Consider the following 17,967-nt stretch of genomic DNA (forward strand, 5'->3'; position numbering starts at 1 on the left):
CTGTAACCATTCAAGTCACTTCCATGAAACAGTATAACATTCAAACCATTTGCATCTACTAGAAATTCTGCTCTGACTAAAACCATCAAGTGTCTTGAAACACGATGACGAGCTGGGCAAGCTTAATTAAAATCTACCATAATTTACTATAATGATACCAATGAGAAATACAGTGTTTGTTTCATTAAGAACACAAATAGTCACAAAGAGAATATAGATGATAGAAATATTAGATACATGTCTTTTTTTAGTCAAATTAACATTTAACAGTTAACAGTTTGAAAGATATAAACGTTACTTTACGCTAAAAATCTATAGAAAATGCTATTTTTAGACTGCCAGTGTTTTCACAGTTTCTCTTTTGATTTTCTAAAGATAAACACCATTAAAAAGCTTGAGATCTGAGCGTTTCAAAGATGTATAATTTGCTATATTTTCTTTTATCATGTACATTGAAACGATTGTTAAACCTGACCAGGAAGTTTTACATAGAAATGATGTAGAGAGATATGCGGTAAATAATCAATAAAAGTAGTGCGGAAATAGAAGGGCGGATTAATCTGCTTCAGTGAAAACTGTCATTATTGAATTCTTGCAGTCTCCAGAATACCGCTGTAATAGATTGAAACCGCTTCGCAGTTTCAACCTAAATGTATGTAGAAATAAATTCTAGCTAAGAAGCAAAAGTTCCTATTATCTTTATTCTTCCTTTCTGGTTCAACAAAAAGATAGTAGTACTGGCTAAGGAACGTCGTAAACTGTCTTGATTTCAACATTTTATTCCACGGTTAGAAGAGATGTTTCTCAATATTTGCGAATATTTCTTGACAGACTCGCTATCTCTTTGATCTTCTTGCCTTCACAAGTAACACAAAGAAGGCTATAAGTCTGTAGACAACCAACATGGCTAACAATACGCCGATGTTTAACCATACATTATCCTAAAAGCAAAAAAATAAATGAGCTGGTACGAATAATTAAAACAAACATAAATACAGAAAGTCATTTTATGTTAGTAAAGCTAAGCTTCTAATTCAATTACTAGTACGCATTTCTTTAAAATGTTTTTTTTTCAATTAATATATTTGAGCTTTCAACAATTGACAGTCTACAAGTAGCGTCGAAAATATTATCAATTTGGAAGTTTTTACATTAGGTAGTATACTCGGCAAACATTTTACACACACACAAGGATATACTCTACCTTGTCATAGTTGAGATAGAGAATCACTTGCTCGCCATTATGAAAGTGACAACTGTCAGCAGGCGATGTTCTGTTATCACCACATGCTACAAGAAAATTATAGAATATTTTAATGTATTAAGTAATGGATAATGGAGATAGTATTCAAAAGCAAAGGTATCTAATTTATTTGAGCGGGCGTATCCGTTTCGTTTCATGGCCAATCAATAAAGAAAGAGGTTAAAGATAAAACAGCTGAAAATATAGTAAAATAGAAAGTCTTTGGTACTGAATTAGCCGCAGTACTAGATAAAGCTATAAAGTTCACAACACACACCGAATTAATTTGTCGGAAAATGGCATGGATGTAGGAAACACAATTTATTCTCGATAAAGTATGTAGCTATGACCTATTTTCAGAAATGCGAATCCATTCCGATTAAGGGGACACAATTCGTACTTTTAAATACATTTACTTGCTTATTTGACGAAAATTTGGCTCTGACCATTATTTAAATGCTAATGTAAAAAAATGAATAATTTTAGTAACACAAAAATTATCATGATAATTTCTTACGCCCCCTAACACCGTATTAAGCAGAGTTTTATTAAAAGTGAAAATGAATCTCCTCTATGATCCAGAAGGACAAGTAAATATAACAACACTTAGTCCAATTAAATGGAGACTTTTTACAGCCGCCCCACAGCACTTTAAGACTTCTGTTGTAATAGTTAATGTATTCAGTGAAAAGACCCCTCTGAAGCTTAGGATGGAAAACAAGCAACATAACAGCGGAACTGATTTGATTGTGTATGTTCATGTTCATGAGAGGTAATGAAATGTGCAACAACTCTCACGCCCGCTAGCACCGGCTTTTATAGTGAAAATGAATGCACTCCATGATCCAAAAGGACTTAGTCCTGATGGTTTTAGCGTTGTCATATTTTCTGGTCGTTTGGGATCATAGAGTCCATTCAATATCTGAGCCGCGCCATGAGAAAACCAACATAGTGGCTTTGCGATCAGCATGGATCCAGACCAGCCTGTGCATCCGCGCAGCCTGGTCAGGATCCATGCTGTTCGCTAACAGATTCTCTAATTGCAATAGGGTTTGAAAGCGAACAGCATGGATCCTGACCAGACTGCGCGGATGCGCAGGTTGGTCTGGATCCATGCTGGTCGCAAAGCCACTATGTTGGTTTTCTCATGGCATGGCTCATCTGTGTAAATGAATTCTGTTTAAACTTGTGCTAGGGGACAGGTGTTGCACCTTTCCTTACCTTTTATCAACAGACTCAAACAAACTGAGTCTGATGTTATTTTGCTTAGTAGCATTCCACGCTTCCAAAATATCTTCTCTTTCCATCTTAGCTGAATGTAAATTCATGGTATCATTATTCCGTGTATTAAAATCTATTCTACCTACACACGAAGTCAATGTTTTCCCACTGGTTTACTGTTACTAGCTCGTTTGCGTATTTGAACCACGACATATATTCCAGCCAGATGAAATACACAGGAGTTGAACTACAACGAAAAAAAATGAGATTTTGATAACACTTCAATGATATCATTCAAAGTGCATAGATATATCAATGTTGTAAATAGAAACACAGAATTTGTTCAATAAGACCTAAAGCCGTTGTTTATTATGCCATAAAATGTGCATTATGACTATAAAACAGAAAACGTACACGTTTCTTTTCGTGTGACAGAAAAAATACATACTTTGAATTTAAAAAGAATCCACCAAACATAATTAATGGAACGAGTGACGGCGGAGCAACAGCCAATGCGGTGCTAACCGAGTTTGTCGCCGCAGATATAATGTAGCCTGAAAGAAATGTAAAATTGAAAAACAAGCTCTTTCTTGCTGAAAATAATATTATCACTTTTAAGTATGTTCAAAAACTGAAAATGGTCCTAAACAGTTATGTAATTGGAAATAACTTTGGACAGACAAATATCAGAAAAAAAAACGGACACTAGTCCAAAAGGAAAAGCCATATTAAAAAAAACGCTGCTACACGTAAGAACTCAGCTTGTGTACACAACAGCTCGTGTACACAGATAGTATACACGTAAAGATAGGTCTAACGAACAAGCAAAACCATTTATGAAGAAAGAACACAGCAGGGCACCCCTTGGAACGGTTTGTGGCAAAACCACAACAGGCAAGTTTAAACCGGTTAGCTGGCACCAACCCCCATCAAGTTCCTATTATATAACAATATAATGTAAATAGAATTACTCCCGGCCAAGTAAATTCCTAACACACGTAACAATATTGTACAGACACATATTGTTAAACATAAATATGCACACACAAAGATATGTAACTTAAAGCTCATTGAACCGTAAACGTATGTACTCAATAAATTTGCAAAAGCAACCTAAATACTTTTCCACTAGATATTTATATTTTGCTCCAAGCTGACCTATATATTTTTGTATAAATGTAAGAAATGAATAGTGTTGCTGAATCGTCAAGAAAAGAGTTAGTCTAACAACATTGCCTGACATAAATAGATACCTGGATTACAGGACGACAGTGATAAGTTACAGCTAATATTTCACAAAAATCATTAATTTATTTTTCACATTCTCTAACTTATCTTCTTTATTCTGTGAGAAGTATCGATTAATATACAGAAACCGGTATACAAAAGGGGATTGACTGCTCGTTTATTAGGTTCAGACATTATTTTTTTAAATATAGTCGTTATTATTCAACATGGCCAACTAAGTTTTTAGTCTGAATTTTAAGTGCTGTGAGCAAATTTATTTAAAACAAAAATACTGGCTGAATTAGAAAGTAAGGAATTAGATATACTTTTAAAATACTTTTACTATATCAAATCCATACAATAATCTCAGTCCCAAACGACACAGAAATGTTGGTCATATGAAATATCATTGCAACGAATACTAAGACAACAATCTGTAAACGCAAATCAGCTTACCAGAATGACTCATTAATGTTTGCCACAAGGACTATCACCTAGTGAATGTCAGGAAAACAATCTTTAAAATAATTCAGCTTACTGAAGGACTCTGAAATATTGACCACAAATGACTATCACTGCAGCGAATATCAGGGAAAACAATTGGTAAGTATACCTCAGACAGTCAGTTCTAAATGACTTAGAAATGTTTGCCAAAAGGGCTATCAGAACAATGAGTACCAGGAAAACAATCTGTAAATGTAATCCAGCTTACCGAACGACACAGAGATATTTGCCACAAGGACTATCACTGCAGTAAATACCAGGAAGGCTTCCAGGGATTCGTACAATCCTACAAGTAAACGAATGAAAGGAACATAAGGGCAATAATCCTATTAATTAACTTGTCACATATTTACTTTAAGGGTTGTGTTTAAAAAAACAAAATCTGTACAAAGATCCTTTGGAATCATAGAATGCAAACAAAAAGAATAATAGCAGACTCGGTTTGATTGAGTATATTGAGGAATTGTCTCTCAATTGTTTTGCTACTTGTAACATGAGCAAATGTTGAGTTCTGCTCAATCCGGGAGGGCAATGAACTATTTAACCAAGCCTGTTTTTTCCATTTTTGTCGTGTATTATCACAGCAGCGTTGTCTATTCCATGTGGCGGCCGTAAAAAGTGGTCCCACACATTCAGTCAGAGCTGTTATAATTGTTATCGTTTTAGATCGTTAAGCATGGCAGTATAGTGTATTAATGGTACTGTATAGTTTCAGCTTTACCATTTTGGCTTATGTGGTTTCATATGCCTGCTGTCATAGCTTTGTTTAATCACCCTTTTGATATGATGCGTGCTTTTTACTTTTGTCTTTTGGCAGTTTCTGTGATATGCAGGCTCTATAACCTTAGATGCTATCTCTTAATTTCAGTTTGTTTAGTTCTGCCCATTGCTTTCTCGTTTAGAACAAGCCTACTTTTATAACTGGGGACCATATACCGCTTTCGATGATATCGCTTTCTTTCTGTGTATCACTGAAGGTTCTATGGAGACCATTGTATGAACACATCTGCGGATGATTGTGACTTGTAAAATTTCAGATGTGTAGTTGTGCTAAACCCGGGGCTACTAGGCGTGGACGGCAGCATACGTTTTCACTACCGCCCATGGCTCAATCAAACCGAGCCTACAACATTTTCATTTTTGTCGTGTTTGACGACCTTTGGAGTTTTTATGTTTAGAAGCAAAATTAATGCTTAAAATGCAAGTATGCAAAAACATTATCTCCCCCTTGTCTATCCTGACTGCGCTACAACCCATAAAAACTGCAAACAAATTCAAACCGTTTTAACTATAATATATAAATAAGTGGTTGGTATAGCCGATGGGGTGTGTAATGGGATGTCTACCTATATGTAATGAATCTTATCGTTCCTTTCATAAATAACTGGTAGTATATATGAAAAAAGAAAATTGCATTTAGTGCCACATAAATTTGATTAAACAACGTTTTCCCATATTTTATACAGATCTGATCGGTCATTGTTTAGAAAATTGGGTTAAATTGATTTGCCATCATTTTAAACAATACAGAAGTTCTGATCAACAAACCAAAATCAAGCAAGTTAAAATTGCTTTCTTCAGTCAAGAGCTGACCAACGTTCCTATATAAAATCAATTTAAATGATTGAAGTTGCTTCAGATGCAGGATTTCTTTCAAGTTAACCTGCAACTGTGAATTGCCTTTACAAATACGGTGGTTATTCTTTTATGTTATAAATCGGCAATACTCGTGTTCATTCATTTAATGTGTTTGTACATATCTTACAATATTGTATTCATAAGCACGTTTATTTATTTTAAAGATTTTACAATATACAGTCAAGTCCACTTAATACGAACTCGCTTGATACGAATTTTCGGATAAAACGAACAAAGTTTGCATTCCCCGGCTGAGTCCTTCTATTTCCTTTGTAAAATTATTTCGGTAATAGCGAACTCGCTTCGTACGAATAATCGGTAGATACGAACACATTTTGAAAGTCCCAATTAGCTTAAATGTTATAATTTTCCATCTTTTAATACGAATTGATTTTAGAAGTCGCCGGCCATTTCGCCTTTGTTACGCTTGACTATTTAATAGTTTGAATTGTACAGTGCTGATATTTAATTGAAGTAAAGATAATAGTATTGTCAACATTGTGCGGCGTGGTTATTAGACAATTGAGTACGTAGTTCACACTTATTCAAAAACAAATACTCGGTCCTTTGTGTATCATGTCAATATAAAACAATTCAATTAATTGGCAGGTAAAGATTTAAAGAGGTGTAAATAATTTTAAACACATTATTGACCTTCTATTGTCGATACAGGTAGGTCGTGTCTTACAAAAGATTATGTAGTACAAGCTTCATAATAGAAATAATTTTGTCGTAGGATATGATTTGGCGCTCTGGACCTCGACCGCACATTGCAATTTAAATGCACATACAGTTTTACGTGTTTAAGTATGACTTTTGTTGAGTAATCTCAATGTTATCTGAATAAATTAACTTAATCAGTTTAAAACTATAAAGTACTTCCATATATCGGAATCTATTCACCGATGATACCAGTGCTACTGCCCAACTTGCTCGAACAAATTTTCCAGTAAGTCATATATTCATTAATACGAATTTCGTTTGATACGAACACATTTCCCAGGTCCGGATGAGTTCGTATAAAGCGAGTTTGACTGTAGTTAAATCGTTTTCATGTTCACTTAAAATAGGGCAAAATACGTAAGTGAATTACCAATCATCCAGTATGTCATTGCCGAGAATAAGACCGGGATAATAACGTAAGAAGGCAACTGGAAAAAATATTTCAAACTTATAAACTTACTACGGTAAAGTATACTTATTATATATTAGTACTTCAAATCATTACATGTAAATAAGTAATTACAATCGTACATGTTGAAACAATATTCAACTGATGCATATCTATATCGATGAATCTTGTTACTAAAAAGGCGTGCATTCCACAGGTCAATGCGCTCGTTTTGCTATATTTATTTAATAAGGTCACAACGTGAATTTGGCCCAAGTTGCAGACGGAAAGCGTGCGTTGTGATGCAACACCTTTGCTATTCCAATAGCCGTCGGTAGGGTACGATATTGTCTCCTTAGAAATATGTTTCTTCAACAGTAGCCAACATTGAATCAAATTAATAAATGTAAAGAAAGAAAACAGTGAAAGAAAAGTTACTGATCTGTTTAGAGTAAGTGTAAAGGACTTCGGCTTCTACATGCTTTAAACAGCCGAATGTATTTTATATCCAGATAGTAACTATATTCTTTCTATAACTTAATCTTTCAGTAATGTTAATGAAGTAATTTCATTAGGCTGATAATTTTTATTCAAACACAGTTAAAACGGCGGAATGATACCTCAGCCAATGATTTGCAGAGGAAGTAGATATCAACCCTGTAGAGCCCAATACCGTATTCTCGCAGAAAGATTGGCGCCTCTATCGGGAACAACTGTCATGTTAATAAACTGTCATGATAATAAAATTAAGTAGCATTTCGATTTTAGTAAACGTGCATAATTAAAATATTTGCTTTGATTAAGTTCATCGATGAATTGCATTATATTCAATTTTTGTTTCTCATATTCACGTTAACACTGCAAATTACAATTATCTGAACAGAAATTAGGGTATAACGAATTAATCTATTATTTAAATTTACATTAAATGGCATAACTTTTCTGCCTTTTTTAATCGCATTCATTCAAGAAATGGTAAGGGTGTAGTGATAAGGATATTGGTACATATTAAAAATGTAAAACATAAATATATTTCACAAGAAAATGAAGGGTTCTTGTTTTGATTTGCCTTGCTTTCGATACGCAGATAATGATGTCTCATTTACTTTTTAGCTCACCTGAACACAAGGTGCTCATGGTGAGCTATTGTGATCACGCTGTGTCCGTCTTCCGTCGTGGGTGCGTGCGTCCGTCGTCAATAATTGTGTTTAAATGACATCTCCTTCGAAACCACTGAATGGATTTTGATGAAACTTGGCCTAGATGTTTCTTGGATGGTCCTCTACTAAAGTTATTTAAAATGTTTCGCTTGGTTGCACATAGGGTTCACCATAGATAAAAATAGAAAACTCTTCAAACGACATCTCCTCCCAAATAGATGGTCCGGTTTTGAAATAATTTCATACACATGGTCCTTATGTCACCCTCTACCAAGATTGTTCAAATTATATCAATTCGTCAAAAAACATGGCCGCCAGGGGGCGTGGTCACTTTTCCCTATATGTATTTAGTGAAAACTTTAAAAATCTTCTTGTGTGAAACTGCTAGTCCGATTTTAAAATAATTTTACACAAATAATCCTTGTGTGACCCTCTACCAAGATTATACAAATTATTCCGATTCGTCAAAAAACATGGCCGCCAGGGGGCGTGGTCACTTTTCCTTATATGTAAATAGTAGAAAGTTAGAAAATCTTCTTGTATGAAACTGTTAGCCCGATTTTGAAATAATTTCACAGAAATTGTCCGTGTGTGATATTCTTCAAAACCAAACAATGACTATAAATACTGTTAATGATGTAGGAACTTTGACTAAAGTATTTCCTTTGGTCCGTAACTACTAAAACTTACATTCCTATATGTCTTACGTATGGTCAAAATGTATATTTTACAAAGATCAGTGATTTAAGCAACATTTACAAGTTCTCGATGTTTCAATAAAATAAAATCAGTACAGAAGATAACTAATCTGGTAGGAAACAATATATGCATGTGTATGTGTTGTTCAATTATAATCAATTTGAAAATTTTCCAGGCTGCGTACGTTATAAAAGATTGAAGTTAACATAGTATTTTAACTTGTATTTCAAATAATTATGTAGAAATTTAAGACTTACATTCAGTACCCCAAGCATATTTACAATAGTCATATTTATAAGCGTTAAAAACAAAACCCCATTTATGTTCATAACACCTTCTTGGTCCAGGTCTACCCGGAAGTAGACCAGCCCGTGGATTAACGATAATACCTGGAAGTAGAACAAAGTGCAAATGAAATGTTTCAGAACAGTTAGATTCTCTATGTTATTGTCTTAAAGTAGTCTTTAAACAGTCAGGTACTAATAATATTAAATAACAAGGAATCGGTAAAACGGAATGATGCTCCCCGATGCATGTGCTTGTCCCAATATGGGGAATAACGTATTAGAAACCAAACAAAAAATAAAGATAATAAAAAGAAGAAAATTGAATTTGAATAAAGGGAGATAATTAAAAAATTATGTAAGGTAGAGTTATGGTTTTTTGACACTGCACTTCCCGTCAATGGCCTCTATCATTTTGTGAAGTTTCAAAGAAATGCCATTGGTACTTTTCAAGTAATGCTCCGGACAAGCCTTATTTTCTATAATAAAGGGAGATAATTCAAAAACTAGGTAAAGAGTTATGGTTCTTTGACACTGCACTTTCCGTCAATGGCCTCTATCATTTTGTGAAGTTTCAATGAAATGCCATTAATATTTTTCAAGTAATGCTCCGGACAAGCCTTATTTTCTATAATAAAGGGAGATAATTCAAAAACTAGGTAAGGTAGAGTTATGATTCTTTGACACTACACTTTGTCTCAATGGCCTCTATGATTATGTGAAGTTTCAATCAAATGCCATTAATACTTTTCAAGTTGTACTCCGGACAAAAGTGTGACGTGCGGACGGACGGACGGACGGACAAAGCGGCAACTATATGCTCGGCCTTCGGTGAGCATAAAAATGTTGATTTAGATCTAAAAATCGGCGGCACCCATATCACTCACATACTTACCAGCACCGTCTTGGGTGAAACTTTTTGTTTTGTTTTTAAGACTAGTCATTTAACGAGTGTTTGTTTACATTATTCTTTATATACTCGAGTCTGATTTAAACTTAATTAGAACCAGGAACATGACAACTTACAACTACAAACATACTGTATGAATTGCTTACGATTGTCTGCAAAAGGCGTATTCTTACAATCACCGGTTCTCTAATTGTTGTCCTCCAAGACCGCGTAAATACGGGAACAAATTGTTTGTACCAAGGACATTCGTACCTTAGATATACAAAGAGTCATTTCAGTTGAAACCTAAACGTTAAACATCAGTTATTGAGCCATTCGCAATACCTACCTTTATAATGATTTTATGTCCAAGTTCCATATTTTTGAAAATAGAACAACTACTACACAGTGTCTATATAAACAGAAATAAACATGTTTATGTGTATATTATATGAATAGTAGTATGTGTTTGGTTAAAAACAGTACGCACTTAGCAACTTTTCTACATGTATACGTAATATCAAATAATGACACAGTTACATATTTTAGTGAAAGATGGGCGCAGTATATCTTTAATTTACAAATCATGCAAAATAAGAAGTCATACGATATGTGTTTAGCCAGTAGGAGTTAATAGTTTTGATATAAATGTAAATGAAAGCTGCAAAAGTCATTTTTACCTACCATAAGCATAATTATTTGTCTAAAATGGTTCTGCTATTTTAAATTATGTCTGTTCATATTTTACCTTTCTCCATTTCCGTTTAAGCCTGTGATCTGAAAGTAATATGCAAGACTTAGAAATGTAGCTTTGCAGGTCTATAAATCCTGAATGAGGTTTTTGATATAAAATATGCTTTGCATTGATGACTGTACTATTCATCACACAATATAATGAAGGTTTAGGGTAAAACACATCCATTCCCATATTACTCATTGATTCCTTTCAGCACCAAATATATATTTCAAAATTCATCGGATGTAAAGCCCATTATGTAGATCTGAAATACATTACATCGATATCCCAAATTACATGCTAGTTATTTTACTCATAGTCAAGTTGATCGAGTCCTATCTCAAACTGTAAGGTACTCTTATTTCTATTAGCTTACTAGATTTGTGGCGGAGTTGATGTCCACCAAGTTGCGGTTTTCTTCAATAATTGTTCTTGCATAGGACGTCTCTTTGAATTGGTCACAGATCCGCTGCAAAATAAAGGGATTATTATATATATAATTTTTTTTATACACTGGTTTGTTTATTTCACCTTTTAAACTCACCGTTCACAATGTTATACTTTTCCCTCTTTTTCTAATTTATATATGTTTTTAATTTTCATCTTGTTTACCATCCTAACAGTCCTTATTCTTCCATCTGTTATTGTACTAAATATCATCACATAGGTTTTTTTTGTGATTAATTCATTCCTTAATACCTCGCTACTACTATATCTTTCTACCTACTTCAATTCTTTGTTTGCACTCAGTTTCTCTTCCAGGCACAACAGCCATTGACATGATGTAGAAGTCACAGGGATTGTAATTCTGCGGACAAGGATGACCAACACTGTAAGTATAATACAAAAACTGATAATTAGTATTAATGCTTGCCGTTGTTTCAAATACTTAAGATACAATAGAAATTACCACTTAATAATAAGTCCTATGTTATGACCTAATCCTGATCTTTCTAAGGACATTAAAGTTATCATAGTTTTTATTTTAGCATGAACCTCTATTTCTATCACATTTTACAACATACCTTTTATAAAAGTCTAAAGCATCTTGTAAACTTCCAAGGAACGCAATTCTTCCTTCCGCCATGATAAGAATTCTAAACAAAAGTAATTCTGTTATAAAGTTGCAATAAAAATAATACCGCTTACAAACAGATATATGAAAACTGTTAAATTGCATTTTATATATCTCAAATTTGAAATATAATACATGTATTATTAATCGTGTTGCATATGTTACACCTACGCTGTGGCTTTGTTGCCTATTTTCCAACGCCCAAGGTGACTAAACTTGACATGTCGCGCCGTCGTGTCACCAACTTCACAAGCAAGAAAAATTAAAATATGCTCACAATAACTAGGCATAGTACCTAATTTAAAGAACATTTAAAAAAGGGAATAAAATGTATATATTGTTATAGATGATCTAATTGCATGATACAACAACTTTTGTTTTCAATGTTCTGTCATCAGTAATGAAATAATGTTCAAAAGATGATCAACAACAAATTGTTCTACCTGTGTAAAGGGAAGGTAACTGTGCAACTAAATATTGGTTACTTAAGACAGTACTAGTTATCTCCCTTATCAGTTTGCATATAAAGTGTCAGAGTTGACCCTAAATTGACCTATGGTCTGTTTCATGTAGCAATCAAAGAAAACACTGATGTTCTGAAATATTTATTTAATTCTGTTTATATGAAATGTAATGATTTATATAATTTTTTATGAAAAAAGTACAAGTATGTTAATGAAAGTGATAGGTATGTGGTATTGCACTTTGAACATTTTCACGAGATAAAGAACATAGCTACAATTCATTAAAAACATAAGATCATCAAAAATAAGCCAACCAATTTCTAGGAAAAGGCAATTTCATAATAACAGAGAAAATAAAAAAGTACTGGAAAAGAGGTCAAATGTTGCTTTATAGTACTACTTCTTACTGTTTGAATAATGCCAGTTCAAATTAAAATACAACATTTTGGAAAATTTTATGAAAGTTTAATGAAGGCTGCTAAAGACCAATAGCCTGTAATGTGATATAAAACCTGAAATACAAAACGTTCTACTAGTGCAGTGGTGACATCACTTTAGAGTTTCTAAAGTAACCATGCCACTATTTAAACTTGACAGGGAACTTAACCTGCATACTTTCGTGAAGACTAATCAATAATATATTGTCCAGACAAACTAATCAGGACAGGCACAGGCACAGGCACAGGCACACCATTTGGACAGTTAAGTCTTCATTTTCGCAAACTGGCACAACAAAAAGTAATGACAATATAAAATACTGAAAGCATACACATGACAAGTACTAACGGGCCAACATTTCTGAGTCATAGAACTTTCTGATCTTATGATGCTTAATGAGGTAACATGTTACACAAAATATTGCTATGGTAAGAAAAGGAGAATAATTGTGTAAAAAACCAAATGCAGTTATGGAACTAGTGTATTTAATGTCAAATTATTTCTTGTTTGATACATTTTTCATTAACAAAGTGGAAGGTGTTTTAAGTATTTTTATGACAAAACATGTCTCCCTTCTATGTATACCTTTTGCTTTGGCGGCTATTGTTTGCAGCAAACTGGAAAGTGCCGGTGAAATGCAAAAATATACTAGGTACTGATAACTCCTGTGAAGTTTCATCAAAATCTGTTATGTAGTTTTGACCTATGAAAGCCGACAAGAATTTTTCTATTTTTAGCTCTAGCTGCAATTTAGTGCAGCGAAACGAAACATGCAAGCGATATGCACAACACTATGCATGGTACTGATCAGTCCTGTGAAGTTTCATCAGAATCTGGCCAGCAGTTTGTCCTCTTAAGGCCGGACAAGCTTAATGCTGACAGACGAGAAGGCATAAACAATACCTCTCCACCCTTTAGATGAGACATAATTCTGAGATAAAAGCTTACATACAACACTTTACAAAATCAGGATGCTAAAAAATGGATGTGCAACACCTCTACCTATTCTTCAGTGAAACTAAAAAGGACAAAACACAAGAAATATAGAGGAGTTACTGGCCATGACACGTACGATAAACATGTTTTAAGACTGAAGAAAATGCAATGACCAGTTCAAAAATTTACATTAGTGTTTTAGTTCAATATAAACTTTGTCATACTAAAATGATATTGCAATTACAATGACCAATCACTTTTTAGATTGATGAAGGAGAAAAACAATTGATGCCAACTTTAAACTTACAACTTTAAAAGCGGAAATTATCAAACGTTTTACTGTGGTATTTCATGAAATTAAATTTTGTCACCATACAAATAATTAATGATTTTAATAATACTGATCATTATGATCTTAAGTTTGATTTGTGAACATACTATGTTATAAACTGAGACAAAACAGTACTGATAAACTACACGACACAGTATTTTGAAAATTATAACAGTGTAATGTTTACATATTCTCAAAGTTTCTGAATCACAATTACATGCACGGCTGGACAGGACTTGCTGCTCTCTACATGTATGTCCTATAATAACAGCAAATATGTAACAAAACTGATTCAGAAGGCTCCTCTATACTAAACTGTGCAAGCTGCAGACACTGATCTTGAACAACAGCTGAACGGTGACACTGAAGATGTCACAGGTATATATCTGAAGAAAGAAATGCATAATGTAGTAACTCTCTATTCGAGGTGTCTGCAGCTCTTTAATATTCAAAATATGTATATTTCTGAATATAAGGTTACTGGATTAATAAAACTTCAAATTATCTTATGCATAAGACCCATTTTAGTAGATATCAAAGGCCAATAGTGACCCTAAGTCACTCACTTGACCTTACTTTTTGAACTAAAATGTATGTATGATACACTTTGTATTTTGGAATATTACGATGGCAGGCTATATTTTATTCTATATCGTAAAGTCTTTGAAAATAACACACCTTATTCTTGACATTTTACATTTTATATCTTACATTTATCTTTTTAAGCTTATAACAGTAGAATTGTGTTTAGCTTTTGAAATAATTTCTGGAGAAAAGTGTAAGATATTTGGAAAGATACATTCATAAGTCTGTAATTATTTGGTACTGTATCATTTATTATTGTAAGTGTAAAGTTTATATTATATATATTATCATACTTTATCCTTGGTCTCACGTGACACAAACTTTACACAAGCCTCTTGAAGTGATATATACCAAATCAATAACTGAATTTGAATATTGTAAACAATTACCTGAATGTATCAATATCTGTGTTTAAATAAGTCATACACATCAACACTGGCATTCTCATCATATGAATCTACGGAACAGTTTACACTGAAATAAAGAAACAATTTCCTACAAATTTTGTACTTCCATTTTGTAATACTGAAAATTACAAACTTAACATTAAATTTGGACCCTAATCCATTGAAAACATCAAGTGACAGATATCAAGAAAACATTGAATTAAAAAGATATTTGAACAAAATGGTTATTGCTATAGTGTGTTTAAAAACTTTGAAACATGGTTAGTGGCTGACAGTTGTAGTTCTTTTATCCCTGTATCATCTGAAAGGCTAAGAGTTAAGAAGTCTGAATAGATATCTTAACCTAAGTCAAAATTTCTTGATTCAGAATGGTTGGCTGTACTTACCTTCATGAAACTTCATAAAATCATTTTAATTACATTTACAATGTGTATCTGTTAAATGTTTAGGGGAATGTAATTTTAATAACTGGCATTATATTACCTTTGACATGTTAAACTTCATCAGACCATCTTCCACTTCTGTCAACCTGACTGGACATGTTGGAAACCCTGAAATATATAAATGATAAAATCTGTGAAACGACTCATCATGCAAAAAGCATAACACCATCTTTTATAAAATCACATTAACACCTTGATCTTAAAAAATATTATTGTTTCAAATTATCATTGTCCATTAACATATAATTAATGTATCCCAACCATAATCATTATATGTACTTCTGTCTGAAATGAGGTAATTATAATAATTCAATAACTTATAATAAATATATTATGTTATTCTTTTCCTACAATTTGCAACAGTTTATTTTGGAAATTCATTTTATCTAAATTAAATTCTGTTCTGACTACAGCTAAAATACATAAAGCAGACTATAATCTATTATAAGGTCAAAGGTCACTCTAAAAGGAAAGGAAAAATCGGTAAACTTTGGCCCAGTTAATCACAGATGCTTTAAATAAGCTGTCATTTCACACAATAATTTGCTATAGAAATATGTATCTAAAAACAAAAAAAAAAAAAAAAAAAAAAAAAAAAAACAACAAATAAATAGAAAGAACATTTTGAGCAATTTAAAATGTGACAATGAAAGTGAAAGTAGAAAGTCAATATTTTCTTATCGACTTTTCTTTCATAATTTCCATTTAAAGCGTAACTGTTTACTTTCATACTGTGTTGAATAATCCATAAAGATTATACCTACCGTTTAAATGCATGAAAAATCCTCATGGTACCCGTAAACTTATAATTTGTTGATAACCTCTCAGTTTTCGGCCGTTTTCACGTGAAAATACGAAACCGGTGTTGACATAAATGTTCTACTTCCGGCGGTATTCGATTGCGTAAATCGGCTCTAGTACTATGTCTACAATAACTACATTCAAATATCGTATTAATTTATAATCATTAAGGAACATCAATGACTATACACTTGAATACACTTGATAAGACTCTGTCTTAGTATTTTGTACAAGGAAATGTAAATAAAGTTTATATAACTTACTGGTGAAACAATACGAACACTTCGGATGACGGTTGATGGATTGTACAAAGCACTGTTTTCCCTTTCTCGGTCAATGCTCTTAGATGTTGTACAACATTTTCGGCCATGAAGGAATCCAGACCTGACGTTGCTTCGTCACAAAACAGTAGTGGAGGATCATTCAGAATCTGCGCAATGAACAGATAGTATAACCATCCATTCAAAGCTGATAAGTCATACGAGTAAGAAATGCTGCTTTTTTCTCCGTTTTGTAATTTTTAGTTTTTTCTCCGTTCCGTAATTTTTCGTTTTATTCCATAATATGATATACAATGTACTAATGTATACTTTGATACTGCCTAAAGGCGGCAGTTTTACATACAGACCAAAGTATCAACAGCAATACAGACCAATTTTCCTTTAATAAAATCAAAATGATAACTTGACCAACATCAACATTAATTTGTTTCAGAAAATATCTGCAAATAACATGTATATTATTTTCCGGGTAAGGTAGTATGGTAGTGCTCGATAAATGCAATTTTCTTATGTTAGCAAGCAGCGCATTCATGTTTTAACATATCGAATTTCAATTTCTGTATAATTATTCGGTTGCTAGGAGAAAGTTACCACAGGGCGTTGATTTGTAAAAGAGTACTTTCGTTATAAACATATGAAAACATAATTTTACAACAGAAAGGTAACACGATATTGAAACAAAGACACTCTTAATTTTGAAGCTGCATAAATTGCAATGACATGTAGGCGTTAAATTGTTGATAAATCCGATCATTTTTTTTTTCACATTAAAATAACATTTACACTGATTCTTTCAGTGAAATAATATCTTTGCTATGTCAAGTAGAAAAAAATGTAACTGGGTTCTCACGGGTAGTGTCACGTGCCAAGATAGGATAAACAGTGATGTTATATTTTCGTGTCTGTTGGAAGAATGGAATCCCTTTCAACATTTCTATAATAACTTTTTAAAGATATGTCCTCAGAAGAAAATTCTAGGAAATGTCCTTTATCCAGTGCTAGGGGGCGTGAGGGATCTTAAGTTAACAAATGTCACTTTCCTATTTTAGAAAAACAATAAGCAACACTGTTTGGTTTATGCCTAATATTTTACGTGAAGTCTTACCTCGGAAGCAAATGAAAGTCGCCTCATTTCACCACCTGATATTCCTTTTATACGTCCGGGATCTCCAATCATATTATTCATGCATTTTTGCAGACCAAATTCTTCAATTACCTCTTTTACACGTTGCATTCTCTTTTCCTTAGATATGTTTTTGTCCATCCGCAATAATGCCTAATAAACAAATAAAGTTCGTATACAAATATCTATGCAATATAGTATATGTATTTACATGCATGAATTAAATAAAAAAATACATAAGCAGAATTTTTTCTATAAAAAAATGATGTGTAGTTTAATTTTTACTTTGATTGATATTGAAAAAATATCGTAAAACAAGAATGATGTCAACATTGTTTGACACATATTTCCTGAAAATGTTAGATAGAATA

The 17,967-nt window shown here is 32.9% G+C and overlaps 2 protein-coding genes and 1 long non-coding RNA gene across 3 annotated transcripts in view; 1 reads left to right on the top strand and 2 right to left on the bottom strand.

The window, feature by feature from the left end:
* Positions 1 to 342: 342 nt before the first annotated feature.
* Positions 343 to 17,967, bottom strand: part of LOC123562355 (protein white-like) — a 31,202-nt gene continuing 13,577 nt past the window's right edge. The window contains exons 5-19 of the mRNA XM_053527213.1: positions 17,579 to 17,749; positions 16,456 to 16,622; positions 11,738 to 11,809; positions 11,440 to 11,542; positions 11,089 to 11,181; positions 10,725 to 10,753; positions 10,144 to 10,249; positions 9,061 to 9,192; positions 7,565 to 7,657; positions 6,927 to 6,984; positions 4,404 to 4,481; positions 2,913 to 3,018; positions 2,611 to 2,711; positions 1,205 to 1,290; positions 343 to 941 (exon numbers count right to left, since the gene is read on the bottom strand). Coding sequence (XP_053383188.1) covers positions 837 to 941; positions 1,205 to 1,290; positions 2,611 to 2,711; positions 2,913 to 3,018; positions 4,404 to 4,481; positions 6,927 to 6,984; positions 7,565 to 7,657; positions 9,061 to 9,192; positions 10,144 to 10,249; positions 10,725 to 10,753; positions 11,089 to 11,181; positions 11,440 to 11,542; positions 11,738 to 11,809; positions 16,456 to 16,622; positions 17,579 to 17,749 — 1,500 coding nt within the window. The 3' untranslated portion in view covers positions 343 to 836. The remainder of the gene's footprint in view (positions 942 to 1,204; positions 1,291 to 2,610; positions 2,712 to 2,912; positions 3,019 to 4,403; positions 4,482 to 6,926; positions 6,985 to 7,564; positions 7,658 to 9,060; positions 9,193 to 10,143; positions 10,250 to 10,724; positions 10,754 to 11,088; positions 11,182 to 11,439; positions 11,543 to 11,737; positions 11,810 to 16,455; positions 16,623 to 17,578; positions 17,750 to 17,967) is intronic.
* The window catches only part of LOC123564538 (protein white-like), a 90,546-nt gene continuing 84,053 nt past the window's right edge, over positions 11,475 to 17,967 (top strand). Inside the window, exons 1-2 of the mRNA XM_053537197.1 lie at positions 11,475 to 11,544; positions 16,539 to 16,676. The gene's annotated coding sequence lies outside the window, so the exon portion shown is untranslated. The remainder of the gene's footprint in view (positions 11,545 to 16,538; positions 16,677 to 17,967) is intronic.
* On the bottom strand, positions 12,018 to 16,318 carry LOC128555277 (uncharacterized). Its single transcript, XR_008369937.1, has 4 exons — positions 16,156 to 16,318; positions 15,432 to 15,499; positions 14,931 to 15,015; positions 12,018 to 14,342 (listed from the first exon to the last, which is right to left on the bottom strand). It is a non-coding gene; the product is annotated as an uncharacterized LOC128555277 (long non-coding RNA).

The sequence above is a fragment of the Mercenaria mercenaria genome, chromosome 2 (assembly GCF_021730395.1).
Source record: "Mercenaria mercenaria strain notata chromosome 2, MADL_Memer_1, whole genome shotgun sequence".
NCBI classification, from domain to species: domain Eukaryota; kingdom Metazoa; phylum Mollusca; class Bivalvia; order Venerida; family Veneridae; genus Mercenaria; species Mercenaria mercenaria.